General features: G+C 41.4%; 1 protein-coding gene across 1 annotated transcript in view; it reads right to left on the reverse strand.

The window, feature by feature from the left end:
* The window catches only part of CERS6 (ceramide synthase 6), a 169,293-nt gene that overhangs the window by 80,979 nt on the left and 61,978 nt on the right, over positions 1-26,336 (reverse strand). Inside the window, exons 2-3 of the mRNA XM_061608578.1 lie at positions 24,235-24,340; positions 15,775-15,905 (exon numbers count right to left, since the gene is read on the reverse strand). Coding sequence (XP_061464562.1) covers positions 15,775-15,905; positions 24,235-24,340 — 237 coding nt within the window. The remainder of the gene's footprint in view (positions 1-15,774; positions 15,906-24,234; positions 24,341-26,336) is intronic.

Consider the following 26,336-nt stretch of genomic DNA (forward strand, 5'->3'; position numbering starts at 1 on the left):
CTGTGATCCAGAAAATCTCAAGAACATTGTTGTCCAATGTTGTGGGCTGGCCCCATGTTTAATGCATATATTTCCCATCTAAAAGTCTTTATACGTATTAAGCTTAATGTATAAGACATTATATATCCAGATATACAGACCTCCTTATAGCTTGTTAAAAGGTAAAAAGGGAAAAGTTTTCCTGCTCCCCACTCCTTTGTCTAGTTCTGGGCAGTTAGCCAATGTACTGATACATGGCACATAGCTTGTAGCTACAGCTATCTGTGGACACATAGGAACCAGAGGAGGAAACTCTTTATATGGTGTGGACAACACCTGTTTCTGGTAAAGCTAACTTATGATAAAGTCCCATTTGCCGTCCCTTGTAGGTGGCACGACAAGGCATTTGCTGACTCTGGCAGGAGGCAGAAAGGGAGAAGGCAGATGGTAAGGAGATAAGAAATCTTATAAAAGGGAGAGCAGTTCCTGCATTCAATATCAGTCTTACAGACTGATCCAACATACTGCCATGCTGCTGTTGAGAACCAGCAGTGTGTCTGCTGCACACAAGGGTGACATTATTCCATTTCTTTCTAGATAAGAGACAGAAATGTATTGAAATGTACAAACAGGGAAATGTAATTTGAAAGATGTTCATCGTTTGCAGTATGTTAATTCTTTGCAATATAACTTCACAAATATTGTAATGCAACTTGTATAATGTCTAAGTCTGAATTAATAGTACACTATTAAGATTTGTTAAATATATTTTAAACGTAGAAGCCTAATATATAATGCTGAGCTATAATGTGTAAGAGACCTGAGAGCTTTGTTATATGTGTATAACAAGTTAGGATTCTGACCCTGACCTATATGATTCTGATTCACTCGCTATGGCCAGAGACTTATGTGTGACTTGTATATGTAAAGAAATGTGTAATCAATAAAAAGTAAAAAATTCACCCACTGTTGAATTCGCATTATTTTTTCTGAGATATCTCTAAACCTTAGTATGTTATTTGGTGGGATCTTGACTGTAGTTCGCCTAGACAGACTGAACTGCTGGCAAAAACCATGGAAGCTCAGGTGACCACAAAATTTGTCATACAAGTTGTCTGTGTAGATGCTGACTAGGGGAGCACACAAGAACCCTCAATCCTATGTTTGTACAAGAAACAGATGGTTCGAGGCCATTTCACCAACCTCGTGCATTTCAACAAGTGGGTTTTATTTTCCATAAGCAAAACTCATTGGTACCCAATCTGATTTTTTTTTAACAAACAGACAGCAATATACCACAAATCTGACTTGGTGCTATCTTTGCTGATGTGCCTACTAACATTTCTTCTATAGAACTTTTGGTAACAAAAATCCCAATAAATCAGTTCCACATAGGCGGTTTTGTTACAGTATTTTCTTGGGTAAGTCAATCTCAAAGGTCCAACAGTAGGTTTATACTCAGAAAGCCTATTTGAGGCCCTGAGATTTCACTGCCTATAAGCAAACTGTAGGCCAAATTAATCATGCTTAGTTAACTGCTTAGTTCAGCCCTTGAGGTCAAAGGTTTTTCCACATGTAAACATTGCCAGGCTGGAACCCCCAACGGAACTTTAGCATGGAGGCTTTAAATCTTTTACACCATTCCTGTGCTTGTATTCTGTACTGTAAAAAAGAAGTCTCGTTGAAACAGATAGGACCTCTTTTGATAATGAAAATTAAAGGTACAGGCGACCATTCCAAATACTGGAGAAATAGTTATCTCTGGCTCTGACAAACTATTCTCATTCTTTTCTCTTTGGAAGAGTCCAGTCAGTTCAGTAGAGTCTATCTGTCTCTGGCATCAGCAAAGGAGGACTCACTAGACACAGAGCTGCCACAGATTTCTGGAAGAATTTTCCCGTGTTTTCTCCAGCCCCTCCAAAACATCTGTAACCCATTCTTCATTCTCCCAATCCTGCCAATAGCACATGCTTACAATCATGCATAGTTTGGCCCAAGAACATATTTCTTCCTCATCTGGCAACACAGAATTCAAGATATGCATCACCAAATCACATGACAGATACAAATGGTGATGAGGAATAGAAGAAAACTACTGAATTCCCATCCTAAACTGGAATGCCACCTGTGCTTCAGGAGTCAGACTGGGGCACAGAAGAGAAGTGCAGAGGCCTGCAAAAAAGACTCCCCTACTTCCTCAAGGCCTCACCAGGACTACAGTTCTCTGCCCGCTTTGTATATTTCTCAAATAAGCATCACTGGGACTAATCACCTGAATAAACATGCTGATGATTGCACAGAACATTTATAGATTGGGTCCCCACTCTGAAGACAGTTGGGAACGGACAACAGTTGAACAAGCTGACAGAAGACTGGGTTCCCAGGAGGAACATACAACGCGTTTGTCCCATTGTTGTCTCTAGTGTTTTTGTTTTTTTACAGACCTGGAACTAAAAGTGCTGGATGAACACACCTTGAACAATCCATACAATTAATACTTAATAGGAACAGCATCACTTGACACCAGTGCTATCCTAAGCCAGCATGTTCACCTTACAGCTCTGAGAATATCAAAGCAAAACACCTTCAACTCTAAGGAAAAGAAACAAACAAAAATCCTTCCTCTCCCAAGCTAGTTTCACTACCAATACAACCTCTTAAGCAATACTTAAGACACTGATCTTGAGTAAGAAATGCGTAAGAAACAAGTAACATCAGGGAGACGTGTTAATGGAACTCCTGATACAGGTTTTTACTTTAAAGCAATCCAAATCCTCCCAACTTCAAAGCTGTTGTTGGCTGGGGGTGGTGGTGTTGGCATGGGCATATCTTTGACTGCCTGTGCAATCATTAAAAAGATGAAATGTCCAGGGTTTTTGACCAATGCAAAAATGTTTTATTTTACAAAACAGATTGGCCTATGTGATTAGAGCTCTCACTAACTGAGGTTCTCATCAATCATGGCAGTTAGCTCTCTGTAGGTGGGCAATTTCATTAGAAGATTTTTAAAGAGACTGCTTCTAGGGCTTTTTTTAAACCTTAAAATATCATTGTAATTTCCTCTATTTCTAGTTTTCAAAGGTGATGATTGCCAATGGATACTTAGCCAAAATGACACCAAACATGAGCTAGAGGAAGAAATCTGCAGGCTTGAGGGAGACAGAAGTTTGCAGAAATACAACTAAAAAAAAATCCCTAAAGAGCAGGCGAGAACCCCAAAACAGCCCAATGAGGGCTGAGCATGCTTACTAGTCACAAAATGCTGCCTGCTGTTCACACAACATCTCTTACATGCCATCTACCAATTCAAATGGCAGAGTCTGGGACTTGTCCATCATGCCAAGATGTCTCTCACACTTCACTCACATAGGGGTTTGCTTAATATCCAGCATAAAGAACTTGAAGGCCTTGCTGAATGCTTGATGGCATTTGAATTGGTCCCAATAATACCATTTGTGGCTTTTGAATTTTGTTCTACTAGACCAAAGGCAGAAATCAGTAGCTTATGTAAGTACCTTCCAAGAGCCAGCCTTACAATCCAAGACTGGAATGTTGTGGGACGGTTTGATTAACTGGTAGTTGAAGTCAGATTGGGCAGAGCCAAAATGGCAAAGGAAGGACAGTTAAGGTGAAGCTAGAAAGGTTAGAGAAAAGCTTTGCTAATGAATAGATACTGAGAAGAAACATAACATCCCCTTGTTAGCACAGGAGATTGTATCCTCCTCCTGTTGCCTGTGATGCCCACCCTCCCTTACTCTTTTGGGAGCAAACCCAAGCAGACAAAAAAAGCTTCACACTAATGTTAAATCCAGCCACAGTTGGCTTTGAATCATCATTTGCAAACTTTTTTTGACGCTAACTGTGGGTCAAGTTGGTATAGACATAATAGTACATTATAGTTTGCTGCCCAAAGGGAAAGGAGTGGGGGAGATTCAGATGTGAGGAGGGAGACGTAGCACATTGTGATCCCCTAGATTATTCATACATCGCAAAGCCAGCAGGTATTTAACCCAGCCACTTGGAGAAAAGTTACGCCACTACAGCTGTTACTACAGCAGTAAAGTAGCATAATTGCAGAACACACTGCTCCTCACATCCATACACCTCTTTCTTTACTGCAACCCCCCCCCCCCCAACAAATTTGGTAACATGTCTGAAACATGCCTCCCACCGTATAGGTCCACAACTTAAAATTCCAAATATTCTTGCAAGATGCTGGCTTTATTGAAACTGGAACAATTTGAATGACTCAAGTTATATGACAATACAACTTGGCAGAACAGTGAGAAGTGCTACTGCAGAAGGAAGACTCTTGTTAAAATATGCAAAGTAGCAGTTAGCATACACGATGGGAAATCTTCACTGCCTTTCTAACTGAAGCTTATGGCTGGAGATTTGGTCTATTGAACCTTATGGATACTGATTTTCTTCTTGGCGGAAGATTTAAACAGTAGCTTTAATATTTAGCAGGAACAGCATCACTTGAGACCAGTGCTATCTGAAGCCAGCATGCTCACCTTGCAGCTCTGAGAATATCAGAGCAAAATTTAGTAAAGCCAAAAACCAGGGGGGGGGGCAAGGGTAGAGATGCAACACAATATGCTACACTTCTGTAGCTGAATGCCATCAATAATATGGTATGGCTGGATAGGTAGGCCAGAAACTAAGATACACAGTTGAGCAAGCATGTTTCTTAAAAAATAAAACTGTAAAATTCTTAATGTTGTGGCCCACCGACTGTTCAATGCTGCATAACTATTCTGGATACCCGTAAATTTCAAGGTCGGTTCAATTGAATTCTTTGTAAGAATTTTCTTAAGAGCATATTTCTAGGAAGAGTTCTGCAAACACTAATGCATCTCTATCATCTGGCAGACATGAATAAAAGTGTTCAGAAAGAAAGTACTTTGCCACAACTCAGCCACATCTACAAAATGCAGCATTTAAACTTCAATTCAATTCTCATTCAAAAAGGAGAAGTTAAGATCTTTAAAGAAAACAGATGGGCTAACAGGTTATTTAAATCTGAGTGCTGCAGGAAATGGAAGAAGAATATTCTCTTCCATTTGCTTGCACATAAATTAACACAGAAGCAGGTTGTCTCAAAGTCTTCTATGTTGTGGGCTTCACAGGTTACTCCCTTCTTACAGCAACCTGTCAAAATGCTTTATGAGGGTTTATGAACAAGCATCCCCTTCTAGGCTGGGGCTGAATCTCTACTGCTAGGCTATCCATTTATGTTCCGGTTTGCCTATAATGCTAAACCATGGTTACCATTAATAGTAGTGAATGTTAACCATTGTTAATAACCATAATTAAAGCTGAGGCATCTGGCAGGTGACCTTGGTTTATTACATCATGTAATAGTAAAAAGCACCAGCAAGAATAGCTCAGCCTTGAGAGCAGTGAATTTTTTTCTCATTCTTCACTTGCAGCTCTATAGGTCCTTGGATAACGACTGCTCTTTAGCATAGATAAGGAGGGGGTCCAGGTTTGCACGTAACACTAAGCCAGTGATTCTCAAATGGTGCGCCGCGGCACACTGGTGCACCGCAAGAAGTGGCTAGGTGTGCCGCAAATATTATGAAAGTATATTTTAAAAATGAGGAAAAACCCATTTGCATAGAGATTTATTACATCCATGATCAATTAATAGCTAGGCTAGGCCCTAAAATATATTAATATATTTTTAATTTTGTACATGAAGTGCGCCAGAAATTTTTTATGTTTTACAGTGTGCCGCAAACCAAAAAAGTTTGAGAACAACTGCACTAAGCTATGGTTAACGTTAACCAAGGTTTATAAACCACCTACAAACCTTGGTTAATACACAGCCTTTAACCATAGTTAAGCTGCTGGGCTGGGTTCACACTTAACACAAGGCCATGGTTTATTAACATAGTTTAGTATCATATGTGAAACTGGCCTACACATTTAGGCCCAGAAGCCAGTCTTAAAGAAGCCTTGTTAGCAGTTAAGAGCAAGCCTAGATCTAACAGAATTTTTATCAATTTTACATCACCCTGATCCTAAGCATGTTTATGCAGCAATACACTTTGGTCAGGGCACTTAGGATTGTAGCTGTGCACATCGACAGACTTTAACTGATGCTTACTCCAAGTATGCACAGGAATCCAGTCTTGGGATTCTTTATGGGCTATGCCTGTTCAGGGTCTTCCTTGCTATTTTAGCAGTCTGAGTCCTCCTATATTCTGCTACGTTGCCAGGTTCCAGGCCTGAAACAGGACTGCCGAGCTTTGGATTGAAAATGTATAAAGCATTTTAGAAATTATATGCCAAGACAATATAATTTATTGTTAATAAGACTAAAATCATTTTAAAACATTCATTTCTTCAGCACACTATTACAAGCCAGCACAACTCTAACATTTCAGATACAGACCACAATATCATTTTCTACAGAACAGATCATAATTAACCACTGAAGGCCAAGGTAAAGATTAAAACCCTGTTGTTTTTTAAAAAATGTTGACAGATGAGGCTTGCCTGATCTACATGGGATAAAATTCCAGTTGTGGGGGCCACAGCTGAAGAGGTCTCCTTTTTCTTTTCTTTCTGGTTAATCAAGATGGTGACTGGTTCTCACTCACTGACGCTCACACATTATGGAACTCGCTGCCAGAGAGACTCGCAAGCTGACCTCCTATGGGTGGAATCCAACTGATGCCCTTGCACTCCTGGAAGAGTTCTGATAAAGTAGATCAGCTACTGGGCTAAGTTCAAGGTTCTCGCTTTGGTGTACAAAGCCCTATGCAGCTTGGGACCAGGATACCTGAAAGATCATCTTATCCCTTATATACCCAATCGATCACTGTGCTCTGCAGGTGAGGGCCTCCTGCAGATGGGGACTTTGGTCCTTAGCTGAAATATTTTTTTCCTGGATGATAGTCCAAGTGGGTATAGGGCACCACCAAGTGTCCATAGGCAGGAAAGACAACTGAGTTGTGGGGAGCAGGTCGCCTCAAGCACGTGATCTCCCCAGTCCCTTCATGACAAGTCAGAGGATATAAAACCTACATGCACTCTGACAAGGAACAAGGAACAGGTAAGATCCAAGCCCATGAAGATCCAAGCCCATGAAGACCTACTCCCCAAGACGTAATAAAAACACACTGAAACTATAGGAAAAGGGTTCAACCAAGTAAATAGTATTAAAGAAAAACCTCATGGAACAAACAAGAACAAATGTATGCACAGCTTAAGCAGCATGATTATTAGCATGGTTCATAGAAATTAGTCAGAAGAGCCACATTGAGGTGGGCCTTGAAATTTGTTTCAAGTAAGGAGCAAAGTCCTCTTCTTCCTGAATGATAGTCCATTGAGTGGGATATATATAAGCAGCTCCACCTAGACCAGGGGGTTAATGCGGCTCAGGGTATAATGACATGTTGCAGAATACATCGACCAAAGGCAGCCTCGGTTGAGGCATAGGTATCCATCCTATAATGTGATGCAAACATACTGGGAGAAGACCAAGTGGCCACCCAGCAAATCTCCAACAGTGGGGCATTAACAGAAAACACGGGCGTGGTTGCGGCTGACTGCTTTGAATGCGCCGTTATGTTTTTGGGAACAGCCACCTTTAAAACATCATAAGCTAATTTGACACAGGCTCACAACCAACAAGACAAGGTAGAATTAGATACTCTTTTTCCCAAGGATGCAGGATGAAGGAGACAAACAGTGAATCAGACAGTCTAAAGGCCTTTCTTCGATTGATCATAGAACCATAGAATAGTAGAGTTGGAAGGGGCCTATAAGGCCATCAAATCCATGTATGTAATGATGTAAACCTTTAATGCTCTCCTAACATCGAGAGAATGCCAGGCCTTCTCCGGTGGATGGATGGGCTTTGCGCAAGAAGATGGCAGGATGAGTTCTTGCTGCTGACAATGAAAGAATGAGTTCACTTTGGGCACAAACGAAGGATCCATTCTTAAGATGACCCTGTCCTCGTGAAAGATGTAAAGATGTTTTGCTACTGATAACACATTCATCTCCATGATGCATCTGGCAGAGGTAATTGGCATGAGAGAAGGTCTGGAAGGATGACTGGTAGGGGGCATAGTGGTGAAAAGGTCTCCGCTCATCCCGGCGCACAGCAGCCATGAACAGTTTGCACTTTTCCTTAGGGTCCACCAGGACATTCTGGAGGGCTTGTTCGCCGAAAAGCTTCAGTCCTACATACGGGGTGATAGACAAATTGACCCGTGCCCCTGAGCTGGCATCCCAGTGGCGCAGCCACAAAGTGCACCTTGCAACAATTTGTGCAGCTGTGGACCTTGCAGAGAATTGAACTGCAATTCAATGAATCTGCGATGAAGGCTGCTGTCCTGTAAAGCTTGAGAATTGTTTTGTGGATTCTGTTAGTATCCCTGTTGAGATCCTGAGGTGAAGGATCTGAAGATGTGCTTGTCATTCATATTGAGCTATTGCTTTAAAGGCCTCAGGAACAGGAATAGTAACCAAAGTGGTCTTAGGAGCTTTCAGAACAGATGCTCCCTTTTAAGGGGCCAGCGGTGGATCTGGTGATGGAGAATTGCTGTCCAGAGCTGCCAGAGACTTACACAGGAGAAGCAATGGAACAGCCTGTGGGAAGTCAAGCTGGATGAAGAGAACACTTCCTCTATCCCTCAGCCTGGACTCCACTCCTCAGCATCACACTTGGGGTCCACGAATGGATCCCTAGGTGGTATGCTGGCTAGATGCCCCCTGGAAACTGCAAAGGAATCCAGAGATGGTAAGTACTCGTCCTCTGATGAGTGCTCCTCAAACTCCCTGGGCAATGGCTGCCTGGGGCCCCTGAAGTCTGATGAAGGCTGGCAGGTCCCTCGATTAATGGCTGGCCCTAGACTTGTGGCTGGCCTTGTAGCTGATCTAGTGGATGTAGTTGCAGGTCTCAGGTTGGAAGTTGAGGGCTGTGCCAAAGCAGGAATCAGGAAAGGGGCCCAATAAGAGCCTCCCAAACATGAGATAGGGCCTCAGGCATTAGGGGGGAAGGGTATCAAGCCCTGAGGGTTGCCCCACGATCACTGGGGCATGGGATGGCTGGGAGGAAGCAAGGGTCTGTGCCTGGGAACCTCCCACTTCCGTGAAGCCTTCAAAGTCTTCCTCTGATGAAGCAGAGGGGGATCAACTAATGCTATGAGCTTTGGGTCTGCAGTGCGCTCATCCTCCAACAAGGGCTCCTGAATATACTCACTGACAGATTGCTGCTAGCAAGATGGGAGGAAGGAGCCATAAGGTGGACCACAGGGACCTTTGACATCTGGCACTGGAGGAGGGAGCTATGTGCAACCACCCAACTCGCCCACGCCTAAGGCTGGCCCTGCTTGTAATACCTCCTGCAAAAAGAAGTAATAGCCACCCACACCCAGCAACATGAAATCTGCCTTTTCCACAGATTTTTTCCTCTTGAAGGCCTACACGGCAATCTACTCGCACACAGCATAGCTATCCCCAGCAATTTTACCTCCAAATCATGTACATATACTGTGTTGGGCTACAACACTTAACAGAAAAACTGTAGATTGAACCAAGGTACAAATCTCTGCTTAGCCACAAAGATCGAAGTCTTTTCAAACCACCCTCAAGGTTACTGCAGTGATGAATGCAACAGGAGTGACTAATTTGTAGGCCACTTTTACCATATTGGCTAAACCTTTTCACAAAAGATGTGTATCATAAAATGTGATACATGTAGCAAGGTAAATATTATTTATAAATATACGAAATACATTTTTTAAAAGCCATAACACAGAAAACGGCACACCATGATGAGTAGATTCTCACTGTGTGTGTGTGTTGTGTGTGTTATGTGCCTTCAAGTCAATTACGACTTATGGTGACCCTATGAATAAGTGAGATCCAGTAGCATCTGTTGTAAACCACCCTGTTCAGATCTTGTAAGTTCAGGCCTGTGGTTTCCTTTATGGAATCAATCCATCTCTTGTTTGGTCTTTCTCTTTTTCTACTCCATCATAGGTGCTCCTTAAAAAAAAAAGCTTTGCACATATGACGCTAATGCAGGTCTTTCTGAACATTAAGTTCTACTGTGATGGGGTCACCATTTTAAGAAGCCCAGTTACATGCCTCTAACCATTTCAGGATGGTTGGCATAGCTTTTCTACTTACAAGAAAGGAGGTTCATATAGACAACAGTTCTCGTGCCCCCAGGTAAAATAAATATTTACAGACCCCAGACAGAACTTTTGAACTGAATCCAGAAACAGGCAACCCTGAAAACTGGATAAATGCATCCAATCCTAAAAAACTACGCATCAGGAAGTAGGCCACCACATGCAACAGCAGAAGGCAGAGGAGTTGTACAAGCATTTTGCACAGTGGGAACTGCTATAAAGGTGATTAAACACATTTAAAAGCCTTATATATAAATACTGCAAAGGTGGTCCCCCTGAGAAACAAGTCCAAAACATTTAAATATATAAGGATCCAGGTCAGATGACAAATCCACAAATAAAGTAGCATTCATGGATAAATAGGTATTTTGTGTTAGATACTCTGAGTTCCATACATTTTAATAACACTGTAAAAGAATCTCTCTGTTCTGTTGGTATAAAATGCAGATAAACCCCACTCAAAAAAGTTGGAGAGGCAACACCTATCATTCGCTTTGAGAAAATACATATTTATCTGGAGTTCTACTTTCATTAGAAGATGAAGAGCACAAAAAAAAGTTTAGTAGGGTCAGAGTATTTTGAGAACCTTCAATGTAAAACTCTAGCTGCAGTCAGTCAATCATATGTGAAAGCCTTTCCTCTGCATATGCAGTCCCTCCACTTCTCCCTTTACAGCAATCAATCAAGAAGTCTAGTTTCCAGTTACATCCAAACTAGCAATTATAGCTATCAGCTTCAGAAGACAACAAAATATTCAACCAACTTCAAACTGTGATTTAATATCCTGGCTTGTTTTGAAGCTGGTAACTATAGTTCCCCAGTCTGGGTGAAAGAAGAAGCTACAGTTAGACATCCTTGTTAATCATGGTTTGCATGAAGGGGATGTATAAGTGGGGGGAAAGACTTGTTTACCAAGATTTATGATCATCCGAACTGGGCGTCTACCTTATTCTACCACAAGATGAACCCAAATGGCATTTCCTCACTAAACCTTTTTTTGCCAAGTTATACATTACATGCAAACACATGCAATTAAGCCCCAATGGCTACTTCTAGGCAAAGCAGCTACAGGACTCAAGAGGGGAGGATTTTGCAGAGGACAAATACCTGGGAAGTAGTGTCTAATCTTGCCACAAAATGCCACTGTATCGCTGAAGCTCTCACCGTTCTGCAAGACACTCTCCTCACTTCATCCAAGGACTTCCAAACACAAACTTACCTCACAAAAGGGGAAGTTATAGTGGAAAAGAAGCTAGCAGAGGAAAAGTGAAATACCATCTCCCCTCACTGCAAATGACCTCCTTCCATCAGAGTTTTAAAAAAGCATGTAACAAAGAAGGGTATGTAACATGTAATTTAGCAATTTGTGTTTACAAAAGACAAGTTAGTTCCTAAACACATGGCAAAAAGTTTTGGCTCAAAGCTTCCAATGACTTGTCAAAATTATATGGTTGATTTCTTCCTATTCTGCTACTCACAGATCAAAGTTTATAAAAATATTAAATGCCATAATGCACTTTTTTGTTGTCTTACAGGTCACCAAGCAGGAAGCAACAACAGAAGACATGAATATTACAAAAGCCCTGAATTAGAAACCATGTTCATCTGAAGAGGCAGCTTTTCCTGACAAGGCCAAAATCACAGCAACTTAAGGGCACCTTCAATAACCTCAGAAAAATCTGAAATGCAAGTCCTTGGCTCAAGTAGCATGTTATGCTCCTGCACTTTTTATGAAGATTGGTTTTATAATCACATACTGAACACTTCTTGAGACTCTTCATAACCCTCATCTTATTTATTTGAACAATGGTACATATATTACTCCATGTAGCATTGTGGCTAAATTCCAACTCTGAATCTCATCTGTCCAGGAACTCACTCAGTAGCCTTAGTTGAATTACCATCTCAGCACCTCAGTCCCTTCCCATTTACGATATGGGAGTTAATTTTAAATTAGGTATAAGAGAATTGTGAAAACTTTTATGGACTTGTCTCACATAATCTGGTTTTAGGGGCTTTCTTATGTAACCCTGAATTGCTGTAATCTGCCCCAAGATTAATGGTCAAGGGCAGGATATGAATAATGAATAGCAATGAATATATTATTTTCACAACACTCTGGCAAGGGAGTCTCAACACACATGGCCCTGACACTCATCTCCTTATGTTATCCCTTGATAACAGGTGAGCTTTGCACACAGACTGGGGAGCGCTGTGGAGTTCAAAATAAGCTCCCTTACTCTCAAAATGGAAGATATTTATAAGCAAAAGTTCTGAATCTCAGCACCTTGAATAATTGCAGCTGGGACATTACAGAACAATGAAAATTGATTTTGTGTCCAGTTTTTAGAGACCTTATGGCAAATCCACCTATGTTTGTTTTTCAGATAAACTAGGGCTGAATGCTAAATCAGAATTCAGGAACCATTTTGTCTTCTGAATGAGACACTTTTGCAGTGCAATCCAGGTGTGCTCAGAAGAAAGTCCCACTGAGCTCTGTGAGATTTACTCCCAGGTATGTGTGTACAGGAATGCCACCTCAGTGCTGAACCCTATCCCCCACATTAGCATTTGCAATGAGCGACTTAGGCCACAACAGTATCCTGTCTCTGATTTGTCTGGCATTGTTAGTCCCTTTTTTCTACTCTCTCATTAAAAATCATAACAGAAGATCATATTAAATTGATGCTTCATTGATTAATGGCAGCCAGAATGTCAATATGTTAGACCTGGAAAACATTACTCCACCTTCTGGTTAGTTAAAATGTTCATGTTTAGCTAAAAAATGGGATATGTAGGGCATGTATGATAAAACTGACAAATGTGGTTAGATGGGGGGGAATGGAAATAGACTGCCTTCAAGTCGATCGCGACTTATGGCTACCCTATGAATAGGGTTTTCATGGTAAGCGGTATTCAGAGGGGGTTTACCATTGCCTTCCTCTGAGGCTAGTCCTCCCCAGCTGGCTAGGGCCTGCTCAGCTTGCCACAGCTGCACAAGCCAGCCCCTTCCTTATCCGCAACTGCCAGCTGGGGGGCAATTGGGCTCCTTGGGACTATGAAGCTTGCCCATGGCTGCACAGGTGGCAGGGCACGTCACCCTGAGACACTCACTGTGGGGGTGATCTTTAGCTGGCCCTTGACACCCAGGAGACATGAGCGGGGATTTGAACTCACAGACTCTGGACTCCCAGCCAGGCTCTCTTCCCCACTGTGCTATACTAGCTGTGGTTAGAGTGGGAAGGGCAAGCAACAAGAAAATATATGTAACAAGATAGGGATTTTGTTTACTCTCTACTGAAATAATGTGGTTCAAGACTCTACAAATCCATATTCCTTACTGGGGGACGCATAATGAAATAGAACCAGCAGAAAATTGGGACTACAGATCAGGTACTATTAACATGAAATAAGTTTAATAATATTTCTAAACACGTTGTAGTGATATGCTTGGGTAGGAGTAGCAATAATGTGTGCTAGATTTGTGTATTTATTTACTGAAATATCTATGCTCTATTAATAGCATGTTTATTATCTCAAACATGTTAGATACATTAATCACCATCTCTGCTATCTTTTCTGTGCCTTTTGAAGACTTTCCTCTTTCAACAAGCCTTTTAAGTTGAGACCTATCCCAGTCTGCGTCTGTGTTAGAATTGCTTTTAATATGTTTTCTTTAATAATATGTTTTAACCCTTTTTTAAAAGATGTTTTGAAAGCTTTTTTAAATGTTTTTAACATTGTTTTGTTTTAATGTATTTTAAGGTCTGTTTTTATGATGTTTTAAAGTGTTTTTAGTGTTTCTGTTTGCCGCCCTGGGATCCTGCTGGGAGGAAGGGTGGGATATAAATCAAATAAGAAATAAATAAATATGAAGAACTGCATATTATCTGTTTTTATATTTGAAGGGATAACATTCTTATACATAATGTTTTCATAATATATTTAAAAAAATAAATTCATCCTACTACAGTTCTGGGGTTTGACTAAACTATGTTTTGTTCCACATTTAAAACAGCTTGGAGTTGGAGCAATTCCAAAGTGAGGTGGGTTATCCCCCACGTCTTTTCAGACGGACATAACCAGCTCCATCCTAAGAATCCCACTTCCTTTTCTTTCTTGCTTTGGACACAGCTCCAACTGTCCTTAAAATGTGCTCCATGGTAAGCTATACGTAACGCTTGGGGGAGGGCGATGGACACATGGGCACTCCCACCTCAGGGAAGTAGCTCCCTCCAGCCCCATTTCTGGAGTTCTGTGGGTACCTGAAGACATGGCCCTTGTCACATACAAAACGTAACTGAATAATAAACTGGAATTTTTACAACATCACTTGAAAGTTTACTGCATGAAAACCAATAGCTTTCACTTCAAAGAAAAGATAGGAATATTAATGAGAAGTATACCATTTCCTCTTTCAGAAATTTAACTCACAGAATTAAGCTTGCATCCCCTAACACCACCACTGCCCTACCTACAATATTTATGACAGCTGTCTATATCTTTTAGGATATAAATCCTTCCAAAGCAGCTTGCAAGTTAACATTAGTTGTGTATTTTAAAAACACATATGAATACAGGCATACCCCGCTTAACGTCGCTTCACTTAACGTCGCCTCACTATAACGTACATGCTCCATACACCACCATGCCCTGCTTAATGTACGCGTGCTTCGCCATTATGGACACTTAATGGCATGACGCCGCTGCCATCTAGTGGCGATTGCAGTGCAGTACATGCATAGGTAATTGCTTCACTTTAAGTACATTTTCACTTTACATACACGCTCCGGTCCCATTGTGTATGTTAAAGTGGGGTATGCCTGTATATTAAAAACATATTAGGATCCTCCCCACAGAGCATCTGATGCTATCTTGTTCTGGGGGGTGGGTGGGGGGAGGAGGAAGGGGAAGTCCAGTTGGAGGAGGCCTGATCTGGCCTTCTTCCTCTCCCTGCTTTGACTGGTGCTGCCAAAGTAGTCGAAGAGCACCCTGATTAACTAGTAACAATGGCTGCTGACCCAGCTGCCTTTCTATTAGCAATGGAGTCTTAGCCCCCAATCCTGTGCTCTCTGAATGCATGGCAGCTTTACTTAGCTCTAATATTTTAAGAATATTTTGTTTGAAATGCTCATTTTACCAAGATTAAGCCCTAACATGCACTCCCCACAGACTGTGCTAGCATGGAAAATTCAATTCAAATTTTGGGAAAACAGGAATTCAGCTAACAAATCTAAGCAAGAAAGGATCCTGAGATTTTTCTAATGAGCTTTCTAGAAATAGACTCCAAGAAGACACATAGGTTGGTTTAGTTATTTCAGACAGAGAAAGAATCTGTGTATATATGGATATAATTTATTTGTATATTTTTATTTCCAGAGCTGGATTTGATTAGTTTCCCAATTTATTAATAGGAGCCACTGTGGAATCATACCATCAGTGAGATCTACTCAATGGTTAGCAGCCAGATGACACTGCAGTTATTATGCGATACTGTACTGTGCTCAATTTGAGAAGCAAGGGAAGAGTCTCTCCTTGACTTTTGGTAAAAAAAAAAAAATTGGACAATCTACAGATACTAGGATACACACACTCAAGGGGGGGGCAAAGAAAGGAGGAGGGAACAATTACTTACAGGCTCTCGCAGAACTTTCTAAGAATGCTCGGCTTTTCCTGATTGCGTCTCTGTCGAAACCAACGCTGAATACTGCGAACATCCCAGTCCAGCTGCTTTGAAAGCCCTTCAAGTCTCTTCTCATCTGGATGCTACCAAAGAAACAGAGTCAAGAAGTCACTCCTATGCTGACATTTCAGAAGACACAGGACAGCAACAGATCAGTTAATAACAATAAACTGGTGGCCAACATTCCACTCCTGAGCAAGATGCTTGGAGTTGGCTGGCCACCACTCCTGCAATCCCTCTTGGATGAAACTGACCTGCTGGCTCCATTATATATCAGGTTTCAGGCCTGCTTTTGGGACAGAAACTACTTCGGTCACCTTATAGGTTAATGAGAAATGGGGGAGTGTGACCCTGTTGATTCACCTGGAACTCTTAGTGGCTTTCAATGCCAGTAACCATAGTAATTTTCTAAATAAGCTAGTAATCTGAATTTAACAAAGTTAAATGCGAGAGGCACTGCTTGGCCATGGATCCACTCTTACTTAAGAAGAGCCAAAGAAGATACAAAGAACCTGCTGGATCAGGCCAATGGCCCATTTAATCCAGCACCCTGTTCTCAAAGTGGCCAACCAGTTGCCCATGAGAAGCTCACATGCAGGACCTGAGTGCAAGAGCACTCTCCCCTCCTGTGGTTTCCAGAAACTGGTATTTTCTTCAAGGGCCAATCAGAAGGTGGTGCTGGGAGATTAATGCTTGACTGCTGTGCTTTAGGGTCCTGAAGTGGTCTATTCTTTTCCACAAACTTGTTAACATCTATATGAAATTGCTGGGAGATATATTCATAGATTGGGATTTGAGGAGTCACCAGTGTGCAAATTATGCATGTGTTGAATCAGGGTCTGGGCACTCTAACAGACTGGATGAGGGCGAACAAACAGAGACTCAATCTTGATAACATTAAAGTACTATTAGTGGGTGGTCCATCCAACCAGGTGAATGGTGTTCAACCTGCTCAGGGAGGGGTTGCACTCCCTTCAAATGGAGTAGATAGGTTCTCAGCCTCTGGGATGCTTTTCGATTCAACATTTTTATTATGGGCTCAAAGCAGCCTGTGTGACTTAAAGTGCCTTTTATCCGCTTCAGCTGATATACCAGCTGCCATACCCGCATGCAGACAGCTTGACTACAGTTGATCATCTTCTAGTAACCTCCCACTTAAGAGTGTTGCAATGTGCTGTATGTGGGACTACCTTAAAAATGACAGAAACTGCAGCTGGTTCAAAATAGTACCATAAGACTATTAACTGGGGCTTCCAATTTTGTTCATATTATCCCAGTACTTCATCAGCTGTGCTGGCTCCCAGTTTGTTTCAGACCCAATTGAAAGGCCTGGTTCTAGCCCAGCCTAACGCAACCTGGTGTCCTACAAAGAGTTTGGATGCCAACTCACATCAGCTCCAGCTGGCACTGCCATGATAACTGGAATCAATGGGAATTTGGCTCCAAAATATCTGGAGGGCACCAGATAAGGGGAAGGTTGTTTTAGCCCATAAAGCTCTATTTTATTAACTAGGTTTATATATTGCCTTTCACCACATATATAGTGATCCCAGGGTACTTTCCAGAATGTCATAAAATAAACTATTACAAATATATACAGCAGATAAAACCATGTTTAAAACTAAGTTTTTTTTAAAGTAAAACAGGCTAAAAATAGTGAAAGCAGGATGTAGCCTCAGTGGGTCATCCCAAATGCCTGTTTTTTAACAGCAGCAGAAGCCCATCAGATTCTCCACTGTCTTGTGCTACCAGATGTAGGTATTACACAGCAAAGAAAGCTCTCATGCATGTCACTGCTCAGCAGGAAGACAAAAAGAAACCCACCTTGATGATATAGAAGTTTTTTGGACAGCCTGGAACTAGGTTAGCTGAAAAATCACCTTCTCCTGTCTATACCTAACCAAACCTTAAAAGCCTCTTTGAAAGTCTGCTGCATGTGCCACTGCCCACTGAAGTGAGGTGGGTGACTACAAAGGACAGGGCCTTCTCAATGGTGGCCCTCCAATTGTGGAATAGCCTCTTTAAAGTGGCTTGTCTGGAGCACTCTTCATGATCTTTCCAACGCTGGGTGAAGATTTTTTTAAAAAAAGTTTACCCAGGCTGTATAAAATTGTCTTAAAGCAAATCATAGGCTTTTGCTATTTTAATTTGGTTTAAATTAAACAGCCAGAAATAACGTTTGTGTGGTTTCAAGCTAAGCTGCAAATTACTTATTCCGCCTCTGCTACAAAAAGTTATTTTTATTGATCTTTGTTGTTTTAATTATTGTATTTTGTATTATTACATATTGTATGATGTTTGTTTTTGTTCTGTAAGCTGCCTAAATAATTTTATTAATCAGTTGCCATATAAATTTAATAAATTATCATCATCAAGCTAAATATATGTACAGGCATACCCCGCTTAACGTCGCTTCACTTAACGTCACCTCGCTATAATGTACATGCTCCATACGCCACCAGACCCTGCTTAACGTACGCAATTATTAATGGCATGACGCCGCTGCCATCTACTGGCAATTGCAGTGCAGTACATGCATAGATAATTGCTTCACTTTAAGTACATTTTCACTTTACATACAAGCTCCGGTCTCATTGCGTATGTTAAAGCGGGGTATGCCTGTATCTGAACCCTGTAGTGAGAACACTGGTTAAAATTCTTGCTTTGCTCATGTATTCAAAATGGCTTTACACAAGTTGAATATTCAGAAGCCTTAAAACCTTCAGTTGGTAGGCAGGGTATAAATATTACAAAATAAAATAAAAATTAGTTAAATCAGCCCATTTTTAAAATAATGCACCAAACCTAGGCATATTACTCAGATATAAATCCTATTAAAAATTGTGACACATTACAAGCTAAGAGGGCTATTATAAAAGGGCAGCTCTTGCAAACAGTTTGCAAGTTTTGAAAGCTCTTTATAAATGTTCAACCGCTGCATATAAAGAATTCTCTTAAGGGCTGAACCATATGTTCAGAAATACTGCACATCTTTAGAATGGTGGGTGGGGGAGGGGGAGGCAGGTGGAAGAGCCACCTGTCTGACACCACAAAACAAACATTTCCTTGGCAATCCAGGTTGCAATCTTAAATATGCTCACACTATTTTTCTAAGGCAGAAGTTCAGGTGGGCAGTGGAAAGGTTTAACTGAGTTCTGGTGGGCGGGTGGATAGTGAAGTGCAATTGAATTAAGAACTGAATCAGAATAAGATCTGCATATGGAATATAGCTTGCATACATAAGGTGTGAACGATTATAGGCTTACTTTAAATGGAAATACAGAGCAATAAAAAACGGGTGCAAACACCCCTTCCCTTGTAGTTTTGAGACTTAACACACAGCATATGCATCTTGCTGAGCCTTTTATCAGATGTTAAATACTATGATACCAACCCTGCAATCTTCCTATCTGATCAGGAGTCTCTGAAGAGAACAGAGGCTTTTACAAGGACAGCTATGCTCTATATAGAATGATATGGGGCTAACCCCAGTACAAACAATCCAAGACAAAGGGTCACATGGGTTTCATCTCAGAAGACGCAAAACACAGATCCATCAAGGGGGAAAAACACAGCATTTTTCATTATTGAAACAAAGCATGCAAAGGTTCTAGGGCTCCTTGAAGAGTAAGAGTTACCTCTACAAAAGCAAAGGTCACTAAAAGCAATGCACCTGGGGTACATTCCAGCTAATTCTCCTCACACACCCCCACTCCCAGTGAATTCAAATTAGAATTCCAAAATGGATGACTAAGGCATACCCAACAATGCTAGAGCTTCATATGCATAAGGGGTTTCAGGCTTCTGTGACCGTTATCTAACATTTACTTGGCTCTTGAAAATAACTGGTACACACTGACGTGTGCTTTCTCTAATGAGTTTCACCACTTCAAAGAAAAGGCATGCGATACTTATTTATAGTATTTTATTTTTTAAATTATTACAGAACTACATAGGAGGGCATATGCAACCATTTCATTTTGATCCTCTGCACAGAAAGTCTGGGGGCAGAGCTCTCTAAGCAACTAAATCGGGGTAGGGAACATTTGACTCATGGGCTGGATGCAGCCCCCTGCTTGGTCTCATCTAGCCCTCTGACATTCCCAAGCATTCTTAACTGCTGAGCTGATGGGCAGCAACCTGCTTCCACAAAACCCAGTAACTGGCATCACCTGCTCCATTAACAGCGCACCCCTGGATACATCTGCTCAAAAGCAAGTTCTACGAGTTTAATGGGACTTACCAGATAAGTGAGTATAGCACTGCAGTCTTAAAGAAAGTTGGAAGTCTTGGAAAATATTCAACGATAGAAGGAGAAAGTATGAGTTTTTGCCTGCATCCCTCTCTGGGAATAGTTATAGAATTGTTCCTCTTTAGTCAATGAATCCCAACGTAAGTTACAAGGAATTCAGGAGATAACGTCCCAGAACTATCATTATTATAATATAATTAGTTTATATCCTGCCCTTTGTCAGGTAACCCAAGGCAGCTATGTCACCATTATGCATACAGTACTCAACTGTAAACAGGGTTAAAACAAAGTATCTTACTTCTGTAAGAGACTGTACTTCATTTGTCCTCCAAAAGTGCTGGCCAGTGTCTCCAACAATACTCAGCACACCTCAGAAAACTTGGTGAAAGAACAAAGCTTTTAGCTGATGCTGAAAGATAGACAGTATTGGCTCCAGCCAAACTCAAGGTAGAGGGTATTATATGATTAGGTGCCATGGCTGAAAGCCCTCCATCAGGTCCCAGTCTCTGGGTTTTTGTACGTAGTAGTATTCCAAGAAGGGCCTCCCCAGTCAGGTCAGTATGATAAAAGGTTCAGGTAAACGGGTCCTTCATATGTCAATACTGTCAGCTTGAACTGGGCTTGGTAAGAAAGTGACAGTCATGCAGTTCTCTCACAGCTGGCCTCAGAACTGTAGCAGCTGCATTTTGCACTACCTGCAATCTCAAAACAGAGCAGCCCTACATAGAACACACTACAGTAGTCTAAATGGGAGGACACTAGGGCACTATCCCTATCCACACATAGCTACAGATGGTGAATTGTCCATAGCTGGAAGCAGGCACTCCATGCCACTCATGCCCCCAGTAACAGGGTGAGATCAAGTACCACCCCCTAGACTATGCACCTGATGCTTCAAAAGGAGTGCAACCCTAACAGGCAGCCTTCCTATTTCCTGGACTCGGAAATGCTCCTCTTCTCTTCCTAGGCAATACAATGAATAAAAATATTGAAACACAATAGTTTAAAGCATGCAATTAATACATGTTTGTGTCCTTCACTGATTTTTTTCCTATACGTCAATGGCCCTTGATCAAGAAAAGGTTCTTCACCCTGATCTAAAAGCACTTCATTCATTTACATTTCAAAACATTTTTATACATCAATATCAGATATTTTATGGTGATTGGAAAAGTAAGAATGCAGCAAGGGCATTTTATGCAGCCAGCAGAAGAGATAATCCTGGTTTGAACTAACATTAGAGTAAACCACACTGTTTCCCCAAATTCAGACATAAACAGAACACTAGTTTGCTCAAACTTGAAAACAGAAACTTTCAATCTCCACCTCTTACACATGAAGGAGAAGAGTGAAACATGTGTGCCCAAAGTTAGCCATAGGCCATCTTTGAATACTCAACTTGTGTTATGTCTGAACTGAATCATAAAGCAATCTTTAACCATTTTACACAGCTCTCCAAACTCAAGTGTTGGTGCCAACAGCTTTGAAAATCACTCCCATATGAGCCCATACTTTCTGCTTTGAGCTTGTGAAGAACGTGTGCTTTTCACATGTAACATTTCTTATGGATGTACAATACTTCAAATATACTGTTATAAAAGCTTCCTTTCCTTTGATCTACATTGTCAAGCTGGAAAAGTTTTTTTTAATCACTCTTCCTTCTTCCTCTGCTGCATGAAGAAATAGTGCTGGCTGAAGTCTCATCTTACCTCCTTCAGTTGCAACAGAGTATAACTCAAATCCATTTTCACTTTCTCCACTTCTGTGACATTTCCTACAAAGATACCAATTTTCCTTGACGATTTTTAGCTAGTTAATTGTTTATTCACTGTTTTACTTTCCGTTTCTCTTCTAACAGTGGCCTGGTTCGCATGTCATGGTAAGCTAAACCATGGCTGCCCATGACTGCACTAATGAGTATACGAATGAGCAGTCTCCTGGAGAGGAACTCACAGGTCCTCCCTAGCCTTTTTTTCCTACACAGCGCTGAGCTAAAAGTCTGACTTATTGCAATGTACGAACCAAGACACTATATCATATGTGCTGTTGCAAGCTTTATGAAATGATGCCACCAAAGTATGAAGTCTGCAAACTAGTTGTACTGTGTAGCTCTCAAAAACAATTGTTTACTAAATAGCTGATGCTTTAGTTGTCGAATTCCCCGGAACTGTTCCCCTTCACACACCCATCCATAGAACACTTTGGCTCCTACCATCATTACAACACATGAGGATTTCTTGCTCACAATAAATATGTACTCCAATGCAAAATTGTTGTGACACACGCAACTTGTTTCCCCAAAATTGCACAGTAATGCTCCTACAAATTTTGATATATTTTGCAACCCACATCCTAAGCTTAGTACTGGAATTGCACTACAATAGGCCACTGCTAACACTTTAGAGCCATATGTAGTTCATTGTTCCCATTTCAGAGATACATACACCCAACAAAAACAACTGGCCCTGGGACTCAGACCTTCAGGAAGAATGGAATGAAGTCTAGCATAGACAGGAGAGATTTGTCAGGAACCACTTAAGTTCCTTCTGCGAAATGTCATGTGTAAATACCACACTCCCATTGAAATGTTATTCCCCTCTGTACTGCAGCTTCAGAGTATATCTTGTATAAAAATGTCAACTCCCTACTTTGCACGTCACATTTAACCATAGTTAAAAACAAGCAATGGTTTCAATGTGAGCAAGGAGCACGCTCATGCACACTGCTCAAAAGCACTCACTCCACTCCTGCTGCTGCCATGCTGCAAGGAAACTGTTACAGTCTGGCTTGCCATGGTGCCCAAATCTGGGCTCATAGTTTCCCCAAAAAATCCATGTGCAGTAAATCAGGAACAAAACTTGGTTACCATAAGGGATGGAAGGATCTGTCAATTTTGATTCTGTTAGCCATCTTTTCAGTCTTAAATTCTGTTCCCCACATCTCTGCAGCAATGTATTTTTTTTAAAAAAAAAAACCTCATGAAAACTCAGCATTGTAGTACTAATTCCTAATACGTACATTTTATATGCAGTTTTGACTAATGCATAATGCATTTTTCTCTTTTATTTTCACTGTTATGTTCATTTTTATGCACACTTTCCCCTAATATACATTTTTGTAAACACTGGTTGGTTGGAGCACTACATCGCAAAATTGGGATAAGTGTAAATTTTGAAGGATGGCTGTGTTTTGGTTCTTATATTGTTTTGGAAAGTGTGAACTTTATAGATTTGGCTTTAAATGTAAACAGAATCAAATCTCTCCCCCATCCCTAGTTACCAGGGCTGTGGAGTCGGAGTCATGGAGTCGGAAGCAATTTTGAGTTGGAGTCGGTAGAAATGTACTGACTCCGGCTTCAAAATAAAATCTATATTTTAATATTAATATTTTAATATAAATCAATATACATTTGCCATTTATGAAGGAGTCGGAGAGTAGAAAAAGAGAGGAGTCGGAGTCGAAGGTTTGACGTACGGACTCCACAGCCCTGCTAGTTACCATCCATGGTTTGGAGGTAACAAGTCATGAGTCCAGGTTTGGACACAACAAGCCAAAAGCACTTTCCTAGCTGTGCAGCAGCCAGAAGGGAGAGCAAGAACTTCTCAGCAGCATGCACAAGCATGCTACATCTTCACATTAAGCCAGATTGTTTTAAATTACATTTTAATGTGAAGCGTGAACCAGGCCATTGCGTCTGTCACTGTAAGTCAGATTCAAAAGTGAACTGTTTATTTTTGAAGTTGTGATCAAGTCATATGCAATGATTCCAGGACCCATGTCAGCACACAGCGCTCTCAGGCAGCTGCTAGGGCCCCAACAGGACTCACTGCTCTTGCCTGCCCTAAGAGCCCCTCTATCATTAATCTATTCTTTGACCTCCAACTAGAGTTGAGTGAATGGATCTTGCAGCCATCATTTAAATTTCTTACAGTGCTCGCAGCACAGCATCATTCCGGGGCATTGTGGAAAATTTAAATGGTGCCCCCCCCCACCCCAGACCCAACCATTTATCAGAGCACTGCTGCCACACAGTGAGCCTGCTGGGAAGGGCACTTTGCTACGGGCTCATTCAAACCTGACTTATTCCATATTTGATGATGAACCGATCATTTCCCCCCAAAGTAAATAAAATGAAAAAGGATTTCAGGCATATACTGTACCTTTGTAATTGCAGTGAAGACTTTTTCAAGAATAGCATTAGGCTGAGCTTTTTGTGGTCCATTGGCCTGGACTTTGAGGCCTAAGGCACATGGCTTGGCTATAAACCTACGATGTTAAAAATAGAGAAAAATAAGCCAATTAGATATAAGTGGTCAGATAACCAGAAGCACCCACTGCAACTGGTTCACAGAACAGGAGAACATGATTTCCCATTATGCCTCAGCCAGGCCCCTGCCATCAAACCTACAGAGAGGATAAAGAAGATGAGAATTAGAGAACAAGCTAAATTATAAATAATAATTGTGGAGTATTACAGAGGCTGATTGTCCACTTTTTGAGGTTTTACTCCACAGACCTTTGTGTTTCCAGGTGAAGATTCAGAGATGTAAAAAAAACCCCTGGGAATCTAAATCTGCTGCTGTTGGGTTATAATTTAAACAGAACAGCTCACAACTACATAGGAATTCTTGGATTTCGAGAGCCAGACAAACAAGGGGCTCAAAGACAGAAAAGGGTTAACATCCAATGTGTATTACAGAGAACTTCAGCAGAGGCTGTACTGATAACAGAGATAAGGAAACATACAAACATAGGAAGCTGCCTTATACAGAGTCAGACCACTGGTCCATCTAGCTCAGTACTGTCTACACTGACTGGCAGCAGCTCTCCAGGTTTTCAGGCAGGGGTCTCTCACAGCCCTTTCTGGAGATGCTGGGGGTTGAACCTGGGACCTGCTGCATACAAAGCAGATGCTCTGCCACTGAGCTATGGCCCCTTCCCCGGAAAAAAAAAAAAGAACTGTGGGTCGATGGGGAGCAGGGGAGAGGAAGAGTCACAAAAAAAAGTCAGTTTCTTTCTCATCAGCTTGTCAAATACGCAATAAGAAAAGCACTTAAGCCTTAGCAGAGAATGGCAATATCCCCATACCCCATGATAAGATAAATACACATGCAAACAAGATTGCATCAGGGCATTTCTGGGTGACTGCAGGTGTCTCTTGTCCTCTCCATTTAATGTTCCTCCCTCTCACCCAGCAAAAGCAAAACACAGATGAACTCAAACTAGTTAAACAAGGGCAGTATCTAAAATGAACTATGTCCAACCCAAGTAGTTAGGTTAGGGAAAGTAACCTTCACCTTCGTGTGTCTTGGATTCCAGGTGCCTTTAAAAACGCCATGATAGGCAAGCAGCTGATAAAATGCTCTTCCCATCCAATATTTGAGTCTACAAGTTGGGGAAAGTTTCAGCTCTTCACATTACCATTAAAGGCACAGCAACCTTGCCAGGCGCAGGAGGAAAGGGAATAGCTCGCAATCCATCATATAGAAGCAGCCCAGGTCCAGAAAAAGTCTTCTCACTTGTTAATTTCATAATAAGTCACAGCCAACAAAAATCAAATCACATATCAGAATGGAACTGTTACCAGCACTTTTGTTCAGCCGTGATGGCTGGAGACCGACAGCAAATGCGAACATAGCTCTGTGTGTGTGTGTGTGTGTGCGCGCGCGTGCGTGCACATAATTTCTCCCCATGCTTACATCACTTGAGTCATGTTTACACGTTGATTGTTGAGCCAGGGCTTTCTTGCACTATTACACTTTGAGATGCAGTGCAAATTGGCAATTAGCTGTTACCTACTTATTTTATCTCTCTACCCTGCACTTTTTTATTTATAATTAGTGCCTTTGTTGTGTTGCCCATGGCTTTAGTATTATCTTGTCTGCTGGCAGTTCTGCAGCAGGGAGGTGATGGGAGGTATGGTGGTGGGAGGGATGTGATTAAAAGAAGGAGCACTGGATATATTAAGGTTATCGCTGCTGATCTACTCACCAATTTCCCCCCTCCTGCCCAGCCATCAGAATTTGGTGGAGCATGTCAACCAACACTGGTAGTATTGTTAAACACTACTCATTTGATCATGGATGATGGGCCAGATCTAGCATGCATTATGAAGATCTGAGCAGACACAGGGGTTTATTTTTTTGGGGGGTACTAATATTAACCTAGCTTTGTCTACCCTATCATTCACTAAGATCTCATCACCTTCTCCAGGGGGCCAATCTGCACTGTGACCAGTTGTAAAGATCTGTTACTGGTTGAT

This window comes from Rhineura floridana, chromosome 2, assembly GCF_030035675.1.
Source record: "Rhineura floridana isolate rRhiFlo1 chromosome 2, rRhiFlo1.hap2, whole genome shotgun sequence".
Taxonomy (NCBI): Eukaryota; Metazoa; Chordata; class Lepidosauria; order Squamata; family Rhineuridae; genus Rhineura; species Rhineura floridana.